The sequence below is a fragment of the Sus scrofa genome, chromosome 8 (genome assembly GCF_000003025.6).
Source record: "Sus scrofa isolate TJ Tabasco breed Duroc chromosome 8, Sscrofa11.1, whole genome shotgun sequence".
NCBI lineage: Eukaryota > Metazoa > Chordata > Mammalia > Artiodactyla > Suidae > Sus > Sus scrofa.
Window position 1 is genome coordinate 88,607,821 of NC_010450.4, and position 18,974 is coordinate 88,626,794.

The following is an 18,974-nucleotide window of genomic DNA, read 5'->3' on the forward strand; positions in this document are numbered from 1 at the left end:
CATTTTCTTTTCGAGTGAAGAGCTTTTGTCCCTCACTAGGAGAAGGTCTGTTCCGAATTTACTACTCCTGAATTGGTTAGGATCCCTTTTAAGTGTGTGCTTTGTCCTCCGAAAGCAACTTGCTGCTAGTGGTTTTTTTTTTTTTTTTTTTTTTTTTTTTTTTTTTTTTTTTAAAAAAAAAAAAAGCTGAGTAATGCTGGAGCCTTCTCATGTGGCTGATGCAAACCTGGAGAATTTGCATCATCATCCAGCCGGAGTAAGTTTGTGTGACAGGCAGGAGCTTAAATACCAGCCCACGAGGAAGCTGAGCTGGTCTGTAATGATAGGGCGGCAGCAGCAGCAGAGGCAGCAGCAGAGGTAGTCGGGGAGGTGGAGGAACCAGAACACCATGACCGAACACACAGGTGTTTCTCAGGAGTAATTAGATTTCTGAAGGCAAAAATATACCTGAGCATTTTTACCTGTGAGCCCAGTAACAACTGAGAAGGAATCTGAAAGCAAAGAGGAAGAGAACCATCGGTCAAGAAACACCAACAGGCACCAAAGTTGAAAGTTTAGGGGGTTTATTTTTATTTATTTATTTATTTTGTACTTTTTTGCTACTTCCTTTTCTCCCCTGCGGGTGACTACAATGGTCAGAAAGCCTGTGGTGTCCACCATCTCCAATGGAGGTTACCTGCAGGGGAATGTTCACAGGAGGCTGCCCTCCCTGGGCGGCAGGGAGCCACCTGGGCAGGAGAAAGTTGTGCTGAAGAAGAAAATCACTCTGTTGAGAGGAATCTCCATCATCATCGGGACCATCATCGGAGCAGGGATCTTCATCTCTCCTAAGGGCGTGCTCCAGAACACAGGCAGCGTGGGCTTGTCCCTGGTCGTCTGGACCGTATGCGGGGTCCTGTCACTGTTTGGTGAGTGCAGCTGCTTCCCTGGGGTGTGTCTGGGGAGCGCAGCAGTTTCCTCTCCGGGAGAGCAGAGGTTCATTTCTACGGAGGAGTGAATGAATGGCACAGGCCACTCCAGATTTTCTGATTTGGGGAGGAGGTATGCAAACTATTCAAACACAGTGTCCACTGTTGGCAGACTCCTGAATTCCTTGAAATTGCTTCTTGTAGGCTGTGTTCGCTTTTCCACAGACTATTTTTCTGACTTTCCTCTGTGGCAATGAACATTAAGGCTAACTTTGATGACCCAGTAAAATACCTGTGAGCTTTCTGTACCGAGTAGTACTTGTGCTCAGTTAGTGTGTCTGGGACATCTTGGCAGCTGGCAGTCCAGATGAAACACCTGTGAAGTGAAACCTGGTGTGGCCTATTTAGCACGGAACTGAGTGTTCAACAGAAGTTTTACTCACTTTTTATTGGCAAAACAAATGGGTGGAAATCTTTTCCATTTTAATGTTTTAACTTCATGTGTTTGTTAGTTCCTAGTATTCTTTAAAAAGTCCTTGATGTGAAAGTGACGGCACATAATTCATTCCCTATCATAAGTGGGAAAATTGCAAGGGTCCGAGCATCTTTTATTCTTTCAACCTTTTATCTCTCTCCAGTACCTATAAACTTTTGCAGTAAAAATTATACAATTGGAATTGGTTGTTGGTTTGCTGTGTTTGCACAGACTCTCTTTTCTTCATTGCCAGTTCACTTGGTCTCCAGAGGCCAATTTATCCACCTGTCTGCTGAGTTAGTCTGAACAGAACTGGTAGAAGTATGATTATTATTTTTCTTCAAAATCTAGATCTCTTCTATTGATTTAATGATTAATAGGAAAGAGTTAATAAATGACCCCTAATGAGGTGGGCAAATTATTAGAAAGACACCTCAGTTTGTTGTAAAGGTGGCAAAAACTGGTGGATGGTCAAGAGAATGAAATTTTTACTTACGCTATGGAAAAAGTGTATAAGACATTTGTGCTCTTCTCTGGCAAATACTGTGTTTTGATGCCCAAAGGACTTATTATTTTTTAAAATCTTTTTATTTATTAAAAATATTTTTGTAATTGTTATTTCCCCAATACAATTTTTTTTTCTACTGTACAGCATGGTGACCCAGTTACACATACATGTATACTTTCTATTTTCTCACATTATCATGCTCCAAAGGATTTATTTTTAAAGGTACTAACACTATTACTAAGTACAAACTCTCAGTCCTACACATAACAATCCACTTATTCTTAAGGCCTTGTAATGTTTTAATGCATTAGTTTGAATATTCATCTAAAGAACTCAAACTTCCATTATTGGGAAGAATATATTTTAGATAAAATTTGTTAAAACAAAACTTTTAGCATGGAAAGATCTGCAGAGGACTTATTTTTAGGTGTTTGCCAAGAGTTTGTGGTATTCATATGGAGTGGCATGTATATTTATAGACACAGAGAAACCTAATTGTTTACCTTCTTAAATGACTTTGTGTACCCTAGGGCTTTCTTAATCTTCTACAACACTTGGTATATTCAGCCTATATCAATTACTAGTTGGCAAAACCATCACCAGTTTCCATGACTTTGCATACTATGTGTGGTAACTCCCACTATGTGATTCCATTTTTGTACCCAACAAAATGTTATTATGATAGAATAAAATGAGTGGCTCTCAGCATTAAACTGATTAAAGTAATGTTGATTTCAACTGTGAGAATATGCTTTTGCCTCAAGAAGTTCAGGGGGAAAAAATGCTAAAGAAACTAGCTAAACTTACACATGGGTTAGTAATTTGTGATTACTAATTGCAGGGAGTATGCTTCTGTACTAATCTACATTTGTATTGCATTTGTCACTCAAGCCACCAGGAGCCTTTGACAGGAGTGTTTTCTTAACAGGAAGCAAAGCAAATAGAAGGAAAAAAAAATCCTTGGTCTTAAAGCTCTAGAACTCTGGGAGTAAGAGTAAAGAATTTGGTTTATAATTTTTTAAAGCCAGGGTCAATACATGGATCCTTACATTCTGTTTTGAACTTTTTTCATATGGGTAAAAATGGTTATTTGGGGCTTGAGATTTTTACATGAAAATTTCATTTCTCCAGGAACTAAATTTAAACCTGGGACAACCATTCTAGAATTTCAGAAAAGCACACATAGGTCTAGGTATTGATTCTCTGGCGATAAGTTCTGAGATACATAGGACACTTTCCCGTAACATTTCATATTAGGTGCTCTTTTGTATAGCCTGCCAACATGGCAGCTGGTTTCCAAATACAGTAAATTGCAACTTGTTAAAATGAGTTATAAACTAGACAAACTGTATCGGTGATCTGCAAATATCAATCTGTAGGCTAGTTACTCTAGAATTAGCTGTGCAAATTTTAAAATATTGGACCTACTTGGATGCCTCTACTGGAGACTCTGGTCTCTCTTGGTTAGAGAGTAGTTCTGGGATATGGCCTTAGCATTTGTTCTTATTTTAAATAAAAGTCCTCCCAGGTGATTCAGATACAGTACTAGTTTTAAGAATAGGATAAATAACAGTAAGATTTTGTGGAATATCCAAAATATATTAATGTTGGACTGTTCTACCTGAAGCTTTACTGATTAGTAATAATTTGCCACACTTTTAGTCTCCAAAGTAGCTAAGGCAGAAATTAGGTCTTACATTTAAGTACTTAGCAGTATGGATAGAACTTTTCACATAACATCAAGATATATTTTCCATTTTCTTTATAATTGCTCACATCAATACGTATTGCTATATTTCATGAGGTGTTTTCTGTGTGTCAGGCCCAGGTACTGTCCTTGGCACATATTTTCATATTTATACATACAAACCTCTAATGAGGTAATAATTATGATCTTTAATTTTATAGATGATGAACCTGAGGTTTTGGGAGGTTATGTAACTTGCTCAAGTCCATGTGAATTTTATTGCTAAATGTTAATATTTGATCTGTAGTTAATTTTACCTAATGTACATTAATGTTATAGCTCTTCTTTTTAAAGAGGTTTTTATGTTATTTCAACCACCCAGAGTATATTCTTCAAAAACATCCAGGAAAAACTTTCCTAAAAGTAGAATATCTGAGTTAAAATTCATTTTGTTGACAAGCAAAACATATCCCACAAATGAAGTAAAGCCTTACAAGGCCTTGAGTCCATACTTTTCTGGAAAGCAGATAAATCTTACTTATTTTGATGTACCCCAGAAATATCATTTATTAAAAGGAATCTTAATAGAATGAAGTCCTTTTGGGATAATTCCTTGTCTTGATGTGAAGTTATGTTCTTCAAAAAATATGTTAGTATTTTTGGCATTTGTCTTCACTTTTTCCCTTGTTCCCAGGTTCGAGATTGAAAAGTCTTCATAATATGATATTGTTTTAGAAGTTTGTCTTTGCTATTTTAAGTAAAATTACATTGTTTGAGTAGAATGAACTAGATCTCAAATGTGAGGAAGTTAACAAGATGAATTTGGAGACTCTTTGGAATTGGATGACTGCTATTTATTTTGAAAAAGGATGTTATTCAGACCAAAGGTGTAGTAGCATTTCACACAACATAAACGTTGAATGCATTCTACTTCTGGATGACTTGGTAATATTTTAACTTTGCGTCTTTTTATTATAAATATTTCACAGGAGCCTTGTCCTATGCTGAGTTGGGAACAAGCATAAAGAAATCTGGTGGTCACTACACATATATTCTGGAAGTTTTCGGACCATTACCAGCTTTTGTGCGAGTCTGGGTAGAACTGCTCATAATACGGTAAGAACCTAGATAGAAAGCATTAAGGAAAAATAAACTTACTCATTATATGCTGTTTTGAATCACCTTGATTATTTCATGTAATTAGAAATATGCATGTCATGTGACTATGTGGTAAGCACATCTACTTTCAGACATAAAATCTGTAATGAAATACCTTTCTCAAGGTTTTTATTTCATGCAGTTTTGCCACTGGCAGTAGTTTGCTACCTATGCCAAACTTTTAAAGCATCTACTCTGTGTTAGTATTCAGTTATTCTCTATGACATTTTCAGGAAAGATGTTGACCTGAAAAGAATGTGAAGCATCAAAATCTGCCTTGATAAATCAGACATTTTGTTTGATTATAAATCATAATTAGACAAAATTAAGTGTTATGCTAGGAACTGGGGTTTTTCTTCTTGTACATTACACTATTAAGTCGTTTTAGTTTACTCACGTTGCATGACTAGGAAACTTCTGTTCCTCACCACTTAGTATGTCACTAACTTTTATATTACGGAAAAAAACAAAACTTCACTTGTCATAAATGACTCATATCCTCACGTTAAACAAACCAGTGAACTATAGTAGCGAAAAGCTTTGATTTTATTGTTGTAAAAATATGTTCCTCTTCCTGATTGTCTTGGTTTAAAATCAAACCAAATAATGCTAAGTCACTCTGAATAGCACATTTCCTCCAACTTTGTGGGAAACTTATGATGTCACATGAGAAGTTTGGCGTATCCTTAAGGCAAACAGCTTCCATGAAATGTGCCTAGCACATTCTGATTACAGAGTTTAACAAAAGTAACTAGAGAAACTTGCTCTTACTGTAAACTTATCAGACCTACACAGTTGAGAGCTCCTGTGAGCTTTTATCCTGTCATTTGGACTAAGTGGCTAATGCAGAGCTAATAAGTATTGACTTAACACTAATCTTGGTTTTTATAGCCCTAGGAGTCTCTTTTTTAGCAAAGAGTTTAGAAAAGTATTTACTTCTTTGTTAAGTCTGTTCTCATCTTAAACAATTGTGCATTATTTAAAACGTATTATAATGAGATAATTATAAAGAGCTATTTTGTTCCTTTTCTAAAATCTCAGATTTGCTTGGGATGTGTCTTCCACTCCTTACTAATAATCCGAATATTACTCTTCAAAGGTCAATTTAAATTCTATCTTTTCCACCATTAATTACCTGTTCACTCTAGTTTATAGTATTTCTTTCCTCTCTTAATTATTCTGAAAAAATGCAGTCTCTGCTTCTCATTTGGCACTGAACATGGTATCTTATATTCTTACTTTAATATTTTAGGAATCTGTGCCATTTCCCTGTTAAAACTGCAAGGATTTCAAGTACTTTTTGTAACCCTTATACTACTTATTTCAGTGCCCTGATTGTCAAATATTAAACTCTTTTTGAATAAGTGACTGAAAGATTAAGGTTGTAATATGCTGAATACAACATGCTCAGCTTTCAAATGAATATGCTACTTATTTAGAGTGCTGGCCTGTGAGGAGGGCAGGCTTTGGAGCCTGACTCAAACTGGACTTGAGTCCCTCTTCAGTCATGTATTGGCTCATTGTATTGGCTAATTAGCCAAACTTTGGTCTTATGATGACCATTATCCTTCCTTTTGCAATAGTAGCACCAATACAGTGTTCATTCATTTATTCATTCATTCTACAAACTGCTACTGAATGATTTACACCAAGTTAAAGAGATTTATGGTGGAGTGAGCTACGGTTCCTATTCTCAAGTAGTTCATAATCAAATGCTACTTTAATCACAAGAGAGCTACTTCACAGAGTGTATATGTGTTTACAGAAGAAATTACCCAGGTGTATTCTGGAAGCTTTTTTAGTGGGTTCATATATTTCTTTGTAATATTGGACTCACATTACTTAGTTGGTCTTTCACATGGGCAAAGTAATGAATGACTTGAGGGGTAACAAGATACCTTGGTACTTTAATATTTCTCTTCCGTTGAAAACACCCATGGTCAGAGTTCCCGTCATGGCTCAGTGGTTAACAAATCTGACTAGGAACCATGAGGTTGTGGGTTTGATCCCTGGCCTTGCTCAGTGGGTTAAGAATCCGGTGTTGCCGTGAGCTGTGGTGTAGGTTGCAAACGCGGCTTGGATCCCGAGTTGCTGTGGCTGTGGTATAGGCTGGCAGCTACAGCTCCGATTCCACTCCTAGCCTGGGAAACTCCATATGCTGCGGGAAGCATCCTAAGAAATGGCAAAAAGACAAAAAAAAAAAAAAAAAAAAGAAAAAAGAAAGAAAAAAAGAAAACACCCATCGTCCCTAAATACTTACTATTGTGCTTCAGAGTAAGTTCCTCTTGTCAGAAGTAATCTATAAAACACCAATTTCAAGGAAAGAAATATCACACATCAGTGCATTGCAGGGGTCATTTGAATTTACACATTCAACATATAGTCACCATTCACTGGGTTTCTACTCTATGACAAAACATTGTACAAAACACTGGGGATGAAATAGTGATCAAGATGGACACAGTTTTATGCTCATGGAGCTTATGGTCAAGTGAGAGAAATAGTTATCAATCAAGAAATCATTAAGTGAATATGAAGTTGCTACTGTGATATGCACTGTGAGAGGAATGTCATGGGGTTCAGAAACAGAGAGTACCCTGGGAATCTAACCCAATCAGTGAATTGGAGATGCTCCTTTGAGCAGCAGAAAACTGAACTAAGACCTGAGCTGGGAGAAACTGTCAATGAGTTGCAAGAGCTCTGGGCAAAGGTGATTCAGATCCTTCTAGTGGAAAGAAGCCAACTGAAGAGGAAAAAACAGCTTAGACCAGATGGAGCCCAGAACTGAAGACATTTTCTGTATCCTGAGCAGGTTTTGAAAGCACCAAGATGACATAATGTAATACATACATCAAAAAATTATGATTGATGGAGACCAAGAGAAATAGTCTTGTTGGGATAAGGAAGGGGTTCTCTAGGAAAAGAAAAAAAAATCAAGAAATCCATGGTACTGTGTAGTATAGAAGGCCAAGGTTGAAACACATAATGGTGGTTGGTTTTCTGATAGTCTAGGAGTTGGACATGGGTGTTGGGTAACCACGAGAAGGAAGATAAGCTAAAGGGAGGACTGGCAATGAGAAATGAGATAATTCCATGGACTTGCCTGTGTATCTAACGAATACGTGTTCATGTGTGGGTATATTTAAACTGAAAAGGCATGTACAATGATCTCAGAAATAGGTGAAGAATTAAAATAGAAGGGGGTTTTTACCTATTTTACTACATATCTGAACTTATTTTCATTTTCTTATCTCATGCAAATTTTCTCCATTTATAAAATTATAAGAATACTTTTATTTTTCAATGTATACTTTGCATCTAAATATTTCTTTGGAATTAAAAATAATTATTGACTCCAAGTTTTTTTGTCTGTATGGAAAAATAAGACTAATACCATATATATATATATATATATAGAGAGAGAGAGAGAGTATATAAGTATATATGTATGTAATGACCACTTATTAATACTAACTTCTTAAGTTGAGTTTTATGTTCCTTTTCCTGACCATGCCCCAACCCATTAGAACTGCATTGTTAACATGTTCTTAGTGTGCTGGAATTTAACTGCTGACTTGCTGAGAAAGAAGATTATTTCTTGTGAGACTCAGGTCTGTCAGGATCTCAAGTAATATACTAGAATTTTAATAAAATGTCAAATATGGAAGGGTATGGCAAAATCAACCATACCCATGCTTGTTCCCAAGGAGATGTGAAGTTTAAAAACTAGCCACCAGAGCTGTAGCCAATCTTTCACTTGGAATGTCTAGGACAACCTAATTAAATATGGAGTTCTAAAAATTATAGACTTTAAATGTTCCATTTGCTGGTTTACAGTACATCCAGGTAGACAAAGTTCAGTGAAGATGCTATTTTTTTTTTTTTCCTATGGTTAACCTAAATTCTTTTTTCCTAGCCCTGCAGCCACTGCTGTGATATCTCTGGCATTTGGACGCTACATTCTGGAACCATTTTTTATTCAATGTGAAATTCCTGAACTTGCAATCAAGCTCATTACAGCTGTGGGCATAAGTGAGTATTATAGGTGTAAATCTAAAAAAAAAAAAATCCTCACAAAAGTGATTGGAGACCAAGTTTCTTGAGACTGTTTCCTGGTGGGACTGCTTCCCACATAGTGTTCTTTGTGCTTACAGTTCCTTGCCAAAATTGTGTTAAATAAAGAAAAGAATAAGGATTTGGATGATCCCTGATATTAGATTACATGCCAGTTTTGCACTGGGTCAGTAGATACGATGGCTAATCTTTTAAAATAGGCAAACAAAAAATTATCTTTTAGTAATATAGCAACTGGATTGTACCTATAAGAGAGGTTTATGGATGAAAGCCTAATTATTTTATGGATTTTCATTTGGAATTAGAATTATCCTTGCTCAGTGATGACATGTTGAATTGTAATGCACTTATCCTCATGGAGTGATGTTTCTGTGTTGGGTGTGTATAGTGTGTTCATGCATTATCCAATGTTAGTGGCTCTCACTCTCAGTGTTAGGATTTTATCCATCCCATCACTGGTCATGGTAAGAGTCTTCTTTCAATATTTGATTATTAGTAGCATTTCTCAATTACTTTATGGTCTCCAAATGAAGAAGTGGTTCTTTTTTGTTGTTGCTTAGTGGGCACAGATCTTAGAACTTTCTTTAGAAGAGGAAATAAAAAAGAGGAACTGCACAATATTACGTAAATGATATGAAGACAATTATGACTCAAAGCCCTTATTTTAAGAGTCTAAATACCAAACCCTTGAATATGATGGGAAATGATCACTTAAAGATATTAACTGAATCACTGATTTAAGAATCAATATGATCCCATTTGATTAAGTTTGAACTACTTGGAAACAGCTACACGGGAAAAACTGAACTGCATCCTCAGGCTGAAGTCGTTCAGTGAACAACAGAGAGGTGAATATTTGACAGTAGAGAGGAGAGTGGTTAGTTAGCAGGAAAGAGTAATTACACATCTCTAGTGCTAGGTAGATGTATTTCTGAATTTAAATAGGCTCATCCTGGATTCCTCACTTCATCTAAAAAACATACACATATAGTTATACTGCGAAGTCTCTGAAGAAAGATAAAAATACTGGAGTTAGACATTTCCAAGTTCTGAAGAGGTAATGATGTGCTTGATTCATCTTGCCCTTAACATACACAACAGATGTGAAATTTATGGACAAGTCCTTTAACCTTTCTGCATCTCAGTGTTCTTATCTGAAAATCATGCCCTGTCTCATAAAGTGTCTTGTGAGGATTAAATGATATTAAAAGAGATGATATATGTAAAATGTTTTGGATAATACCAAATATTTTTAAAGAACAAATTACGAATGGTAGCTACTTATACATAACACCTAGCATGTTGTTTGTGCTCAATCAGTATTTGTTTAAAACTAACTTTCATGAGAAATAAAATAATATTTTTGTCACAATCTTGTTCAATGTGATGTTCAGATTTAATATCACAAATTTTTGAATTTTTGAACCATCTTAGCATAATAGTTATAGCTCAGGCTTGGAAGCAGACAACCTGGAATTGAAATTTAGTGTCACAGTTTCTGAATTATGTGATTCGGGGCTAAATATTAAACCCCTGTTTGTGTCAGTTTTACTTATTGGTAAAATACCTGTGAAAAGATAAAATTATCTTTAATGGCTGAGGAAGGATGAAATTAGTCAGATTTTTAAGACTTTTAGCAGAGCGCTTCTCCCTTAGAAAGTTCTCTGTAAGTCTGGCATTCCATTGAGGGACTGGATCCATAGCCATTGTTGTATCTGTTTTATTCTTGTCCCTCAGCTGACTGAGGTTCCATCATACCAGTTATTATATTTGAAAAGAGAAAGGTAGGGGTAGCATTTTTTGAGAGCTCTGCCAATTGCTAGAAGAGGTTACTAATTAAAAGCTCTAGTAGCAGACTTTCAGTGGATATTATGTAAACATTTACAAATCTATGATGGGTTGAGATAGATTTGAAATGAGGTGGATAATGATAACATATTACTATTTTGGCAAGTCTAGGTTACTATTTTCTTATTTTTCCCAATTCTATTAAACTTTTTAAAGGGGTACTTTGTGTTTTAGGGGCCTAAGTAGATACTGTTCTAAAGAAAATTTGAAAGCAATTATAGGTAAGAATGATTAAGTAGGTTGCAGTTTACAAAACTCCCATAGTAGAGTGGGTGAAGGAACAGCTAAAAAAGGGCCTGAGTAAATCATCATGGATGAACTTAGCCATGTCCGCCTATTTTTGCCGTTAGTTATAACGCTAGTTTGCAAATCTTGAAGTTCCTTTTGCAAGCTTGAGCTTTTGAGGAAATGCCTTCCTAGAATCCGAAGCACTGAAAGAGGAAACTAGATATTCTTATGTCTAAGGCAGGTAATGTAAATCAGTGGCCTAATTGGCAAAGTCAAACTGTCTTTGAGAGGAATTTAGCTTTAATGGAGACACTGCAGGTGGAGATGGAAATGGAGAAGGGGAAACTTACCTGGGGGCAAATCGCTCACATTCTGCAGTGTTCAAAGTGAGGATAGGTGATTTTCTGCCTGCTAGGGGCCGGAAGGTTAGTGAGTTGTAGAAAATAGAGTTTAATTGCATGAACTGCTTTCCTGTATCCCGTGTAGGGGGAGGAAACAGTTTGTGGTAGTTTGAATTCTCTGGTTCAAGTGTAGAGCAAGAATAAATCTGAAGGATCTTGCTATGATCAAATCATACATGAAAAGGAATTTCCAGGTTTGTGAAGCAGTAACCAACTACCTGAGAAACGAGCATGGGTTGGGAGGGGGGCGTTACTAAATTCTAATTTACCCCTCCTCCCTTTTAAAGTATTCTACTTAATTTCTGTGAAATTAATGAACATGGAAAAATTTTACTTACCTCAAATGCTATCTGTTCTGGTAAACATGTCAGGCACATAGAAGTTGAACTGGGAAGTCTTAAAACACGTTTATCTTCTCTCCTCTAGCTTCATGCTGACATTGCTCCCTTTACTTTCTATGGAACTCTATGAATTTTCATGCTTCTTGTAGCTTCAAAAAACATTGAAGCATGTTCATTATTTAAAATGATATATAGTTTTTTGTCCTGGTCTCCTGAAACTAGACCCCATTATAAGTATACACTAAATGGCAGAATGTTATAATAAAAATACTTTCCTTAAAATGTGAGATCTAGTCCCAGATGCATCCCTAACAGCCTCTCTGAGTCTCAGTTTTATTACAACTTTAGTTCACGTAGGTGAATAAAGAGCCCTGCTTTCTTCTTCTAACTTGTGGAAATCACTGGGAGAAGCAAACAAAATGACACTTGTGATTGCATCGTGAGAAAAAAATTAGCCATTTCTACGAATGCATTACTACATTTTCTTTTCTAAAACTGTATTTTCCTGGCATCATTAAACTACATGAAAGAAAATTTAGGACCAGTTCTTGGCTAGCATTTCACATATTGCACAAAGAGTGGCTCTGTCCTGAAGTTAGTCTTCTTTTCTATGGTAACTAAATGACTACCGATTGTTAGGTAGATATACATAGGATTGAAAAATACAAGGTCTGCAGGACAACCACCATACTCTAGGAGGATGACGAATGTGGAATCAACATGACCTGAAATCCTTAGCAGAGAGGAAGAGCCATCAGAAGTTTGAAAGAACTAGGTATACCAATGACATCAATATATTTTTTGAGCTACTTCCTCATTGTTTCCTATGAACCAGTGGTAAAAGTGTGGACTCTGGAGTCAGCTCACCTGGCTCCAGTTCTATCTTCACACTTACCTTGGTGAACACAGGCAAGTTAAGTAATATCTGGATTCTCAGCTGCTCATCGAAAAATAAAGCCAATAATGGTAACTGTGTCATATATAAGGATTAAATAACATTATCTATATAAAGTCTTTGCACAATGTCTGTCATAACAATAGTGTATACTTTTTTAATGCTTACCATTTTTGTTCCCAAGAGCGAGATCTCAGATAGAGTCTCTCTGCTTTATAAAAGTGTTTATTGCTACATAGCTTCTCTGAAATTAAAGCATACAGGAAATGAATGCCAGTAAAGAGACAAAGGCAACCCAGGCATGTGGTGTAAAGAACAGTGGAACAATTTACTTTAGCTTACTGTGTCACATCCATCCAGTGTCCATATATTTTAGCAGTTTAGCACAAAGAAGTCAGAAGTCAGGACCCAGGGAGAACCTGATCCTGGGAGAAAACTCAATATATCCAGGCCCAATAATCTCATTCTAGAAAACAAAAGACAGACTTGGGTTATGGAAGTGCAGAAAGAAATACTTGCTAGTCTTAATACTTAAATATTGAAATCATGGCATCAGTTTTTAATACTCCCCTAAACATCCTCTTCAAAAACAACTGTCTTCAATATATATTTCTGATTGCTGGGATTTATACATATGGCTTTCATTGCTGTATTTCAGTTCTTAGGAAACTGAGTCATTAATAAGTAAATAAAATCATATATCCATCTATTTTTATTTGGGTAATATTTAAGGTGAACTAAATAATAATAATAAGCTCAGATTTATGTGAGTAATTCCTAATGCAGGAAATTAGCAGTTATTATCCATATGGATAATATGGATATCCATATTATCCAAAATGAGGATGAAAGCTTGTTCAAATTTCTTTGATGATTACAAGGTGGATAGATAGTGTATAAAAACCAGAGTAGATATTATTTGTTTTAGAAACTCTGAAAGCTCTTGCACTTAGTGAATCCCAAATCCATTTTCAATATTGTTGGATAAGCAACATAGGTAGACTTAAATTTCTCTGTGAAGACACATGATGGAACAGCAGTTCTAGCGATTGAGGGACCTTCACAGTGCCTCTGTACTGGCTGCCTTGTTACCTGTGAAGCTATAAGGCTCATAGAGGTACAGCTCTGCTGGAATTTGGCTTACCAAATAAGGAGGGTAATGTCTGGATGCTCAGATACAGCAGGGTTTTGAGAAATTTTTGAGAGAAAACAGACTTAACGAGAATTTTAATTTTAGCTGTCCGCAAGGAAAGCAAGGTGAGATTATCAATTCCTTATATTTGTTTGATTTTGTCTTCCATTTTTCTAAGAAAAACTTCACAAAATACAAAGAAAATTCTCCAACCTCATTGTTTTCTATTTCAGTAGGCATTAAGTTCTTGCATTCTTTATGAAAGTAGTAAACCCTCTTTCCTCTTCCCAAATATATAGTGATTCCAAATATGAGAATGCCTATTTCTCTTTTCCTTTTCCTTTTCCCCTCTCCTACCCTCCCTTCCCACCTCCCTCTCTCCCTTCCTTCCTTTCCTTCCTCTATTCCTTTTTCTCTTTCTCCTACCTTCCTCCTTTTTCCCCATTCCTTTCTATACAACAGCTCTTTTCTATAGTGGAGTACTCTCAGAAATAGTGTTTTGGGTTTTAGAAGCTCTATTTAAAAGCAAACAGTGCTCTTTTGTTCTTAGTGGGAACATGAGTCCAGTTAATTTCAAACCAATGCTGAATCTCCTTAACTAAAAAAAATAATCCTTTTCATATGATGACTCATTTATCACAGAATCATTGCATAGAAAAAGGAAAGGAATCACTGGATGATGAACATGAGAGCAAGCAGAGTTGCATTAAATTATTTTCAATATCCAAATGCTTTATATGGGGGGAATAATTTTTTATCTTTTCACTGATAAAATAATGCACTTGGCAACCAACAATGGGCCTGTTTCTTCATGTTTTCAGCTTCAAACCTTTCCCTTCACCTCCCATGTATTTTATTTAGGACTACAGCCAGACTAAGGATTTTTATCATTACTCCTTTGAAACATTTCATCATTAGTAACCTCCTATTTAATTTTGTATGGGATCTGCTAGTTCCTTATTCTTCCCGCCTCTGCATTTTTTTTTCAATTTACTGATTTTTGACTTAATGTTTTGTGTTCATTATAAAATTATTAAAATAATGTAGAAAATAAAATTTAATACTTGAAAATCGTTCAGTATTCTTTCATCTATTGATACCTTCTGTTAATGTTTTGGTAAATTCAGAATTTTTCCTTTCCTTTTTCTAAAATGCCTTTATCTTTCTATCTGTCTCTTTCTATCCATCAATCTATTATCTGTCCATCTCTATGGAATTTACTGTATTAGTGATATTTCATGAACCACCTTTAGTTTAATAAATATTTAACTGCATCATGATTTTAAATAGCTGCCTACTAAACTTTTTAAAAAAGTATACCTTAATTAGCCTTCCTCTAGGGGGTCTAGGATATTTACACATTTTTGCTATTATATGTGTTGATAGCATTTGTACCAATCCTTACATCTGAAATGAGCTAATGATTATCTCATGCAATGGGAACTGTGAAGGTCATTACTGTACATATGGAAAACTTCCCATTCCCATTGCCACCTGAGTTATAAGAATTCTTTAAGTGCTTTTTTTTATTCTCTAAAAAGTATTTTCATACATTTTTGTTAGTTGTTTAGGGAGAATGCACTCTTAAAAAATTAAACTTATAGATAATAACTGCAAATGTTAAGTATTAAGTAGCTTTTTGGGTGGGTAGGGGATTTAGGGTCAAGTAACGCAGAGCATAAGGTTTTGGAAAGAGAGTAAAGTTGAAATCTACTGTCTAGAATAATTAAGTCTTTCCAGTAGAGTACAGGAGGCAGCGTCTGAGAGTGTCACCATTCATTTCGTGCCTCCTTGTTAAAAGTAGTTTTTTTTTTTTTTTTTTTTAAACTGAAGATCCAGCTCATTCATTTATTTAATGAAACTGTATTGATTATCTTCCTGGGCTAGGGATGAAGCTGGATACTAGCAATAGAGAGATGAATGATATCTGTTCTGGTACTCAGGGTCCCAGTAGGGAGAGTAGAGAGTTGAGTACTGCTCAGACACTGTAGATAGCATCACTAAGAAAGGGAAATTTTTCTGGCTTCAGACCCACTGTGCAGCCTACTCTGGGAACTCTTTTGGATTCATCACAACATTTTTTTTCAAGTCCCAAAACATATCTTGGAAACCTATACATTTAGGGTAGGTTGAAAGTCACTCTTTGCTATGATGTTTGGAAAGTGGAGAGGAAATGCAAAAAATGCTGGCTAAGGATAGTCCTGAGAGTAAAACTAATGTCCCAGCCAACCTGTGGACATACTGCCCTTTTCAGAGTGTGAGCACCATGATTGCTGAACATGCATGCAGTCATTGAGAGAGGACATAGTTGCTGGCTATATCAAGCTAAAGAGTCACATTCAGCAATCTGATTGCATGTAATGACTTCAGAATTTGCTTAGATGATATTTTTATATAATGGTTAGGGTGCTACAATATTTGCCCACTTGTATGGACATATTCAAACAACAAGAGATAACGCCTTCCTGTCTGCGGGTTTTACCCAAGCTTCTCAAACTTCAATGTGAATAAAACTCACCTTGAGATCTTATTAAAATGCAGATTTGTGGTCCTTAGATCTGGGGTGATGCTTGAGACACTGTGTTTCCAAAATACCTCCAGGTAATGGCAACACTGTTGGTTCATGGATGGCACTTGGCCAGCACCTAAGATGCCTTCATGCCCATGAGGATTCACCTTTTGTAACTTCATCTGTTTGTTTGCAGCTGTGGTGATGGTCCTAAATAGCATGAGTGTCAGCTGGAGTGCCCGGATCCAGATTTTCCTAACCTTTTGCAAGCTCACAGCAATTCTGATAATTATAGTCCCTGGAGTGATACAGCTAATTAAAGGTATGGACTGAAAAGTAAATGCTTTTTAAAATACGTGTCTGCTTTTGGTCCTTTCTAACACTAACTTTTGCTTGTACTAGCAAAATCCCTTAATTAGTCTCTCTGCTAGTAGAACTTAGACTCTATGCTGTCATTTAATTGATTTGAAAGCCTGTAACATTGTGTGTAGGGGTGTTGGTATTTACAGCTGAATGGCAACAAGAGATTAAGACTGGGCCAAGCAACAAAATAAGACATCAGTGAATTTTTCTCATATAAACTATTTGTAGTGGAAACTCAAAGTGGAAAAAAGCCATTTTTAACTACAGATAAATGTGTCCTCTTATTTTTACTTTCAAGTAGTTAAACAATAGTATTAAGATTAGAGAGCAAAAGGTGTGTGGAAAGTAATGAAAATGGTGAATAATTCTTTTACTTTATGGTTATTATTCCTTTTACCTTGAGAATGGAATCATGACGGGGGAAGTCAGAAGATGGGAATTGCATTCCTAAAAAAACCAAAACCATCTGACAATAAAAATGGTTGTAATGGAGTTCCTTGGTGGCTTATCAGGTTAAGGACCTGGTGAGGTTACTGCTGTGGCTTGAGTTACTAATGCGGCGCTGGTTTGATCCCTAACCTGGGAAATTCTGCATGCCACAGGTGCTGCCAACCAACCAAAACAATACAAAACAAAACATAATTTTTGTTGTTACATTATTTTTAATGTAAAATCTACATTTATGTGGGAATGTAAGACCATTATCTGGGATTATTTGCCTTACAGAGTCATCTATTAAATAAAAAAAGATGAGATAGTTGAGGGTGATGTCATTTAGAGTTTCAGTTGCTCTAGGGAAGAAGACACAGGCAGTTGCTTGGATTTAGGGGAAACCATTGGAAGAGAAGGAGGTCCAGGTAAGTTATTTAACTAGCAATGGATACAATAGTAGGAAGTAAGTAGGAAAGCAAGATGAAATTGTAAAGGAGTGCCATAACTTGGAGATGTTAAGTATTTGATGTTGTCTGTTCCAAGGAATGGAAATCTATAGAGAAATTTAATGAAGTTGAGGAATAAGAATTACACAAGGCACCTTGCTGTACAGTGGGAAAATAAAAAAAAAAAAAAAAAAAAAAAAAAAAGAATTACACAAGGCAAAAGGAAATCCCAAAATTCAGCGAAAAAGTTAGAGTCGTTAAATAACGACCACCGTGAAAAGATTTGTCTCTCTGTAGCTGGGGAAAGGGAGCTGCTGCTGTTCATTTAGATCTTAGAACTCTCCTGGCTAAATGTTCGCATCAAATCTAGCTACCTTGGCCAACTCAAAATAAACTATAGCTTACACTGAGGGAAAGACATGAAGTCCTCTTCTAATTCATGCCCACTTCCACAGAGCTGACCTGCACATACTTTATCTGATCCATTAAAAATGTAGGGAAAATAATCTGCTTTGTTACTGCTTTCCTTTTCTGGGCTAACTCTTTAGTCTGCTGTAAGGAATTTCTTCCATTTTTAGAAAGTGCAGAAACTCTGGGTCATTGATTCTCTTTTAGTTCTAGTTTAACTTCCAAAAAAATGATATACTATCCTTTAAAACAAATATTTTTTTCTTTTTTTTTTCTTTTTGATGTAATATAAGACTGCAGTCAGATTTTACCACTTAGTTATACATGTGTGTGAGGTGAGGTTGCCCAAATATTGCTGAATTGCAAAGTTCTTGAGAGTAGAGGTTATGATATATTTTTTGGATTTTTTGACACTTAAAATAAAATTATCCTTTAATACTTATGCTATTACCAAACCAAACTTGGGTCTGCTTCCCCAATGGACAGCAAAGCCAATCTACTGACACCAGGTTTTGGTGAAGACAAGTACTGTGTTTATTGCAGGGCCAAGCAAGGAGAATGGGCAGCTCAGGCTCAAAAGATCTGAACTCCTTGGTAGCTTCCAGGAAAGGGTTTTTAAAGACAGTATGGAGGGAGAGTGTCCTGGGGTATGTGATCAGCTTGAGTACAGTTCTCTGACTGGTTAATAATGAGGTAGTAGGTGAGGTCACAGAGGTCAGCATTGTCAATCCTCAGGTTCCAGGGAGTTTTAGGGGCTACATGTTTGTGGTCATCATGCAGATAGCTTCTTCACCTGGTGGGGGTTTTAGCATCTTTAAAAAGATACAAGGATATGACTGAGGATATTATTTATAGGCCTTGAGGAGGAACTAAAGGACCTTGACTTTATTTTGTGGCTAAACTATTACTATTTTGTCTTAGTTGACTACTCTCCTTTGTTTCTGCACTTTATCACTTCTCTGATTAAAATTGTTCTTTGTAACTTGGGAAAGGCCTAGGAGGCTAAATCTTTCTATAAACAAGAGGCAGGGGCCATGGCAGGTCTGTCCCCAGGAAGGCCCCACAGGGTCCTGCTCAGTTTCAATACCAGTGCTTAATGTGTCCAGGTTTCCTTATATATCTTACTGAACAGAGCAATGACCTGAGAGTTTTTCCACATTT

General features: G+C 36.2%; 1 protein-coding gene across 1 annotated transcript in view; it reads left to right on the forward strand.

Moving 5' to 3' along the window:
- Positions 263 to 18,974, forward strand: part of SLC7A11 (solute carrier family 7 member 11) — an 82,507-nt gene continuing 63,795 nt past the window's right edge. Inside the window, exons 1-4 of the mRNA XM_021101587.1 lie at positions 263 to 908; positions 4,568 to 4,694; positions 8,653 to 8,768; positions 16,361 to 16,486. Coding sequence (XP_020957246.1) covers positions 632 to 908; positions 4,568 to 4,694; positions 8,653 to 8,768; positions 16,361 to 16,486 — 646 coding nt within the window. The 5' untranslated portion in view covers positions 263 to 631. The remainder of the gene's footprint in view (positions 909 to 4,567; positions 4,695 to 8,652; positions 8,769 to 16,360; positions 16,487 to 18,974) is intronic.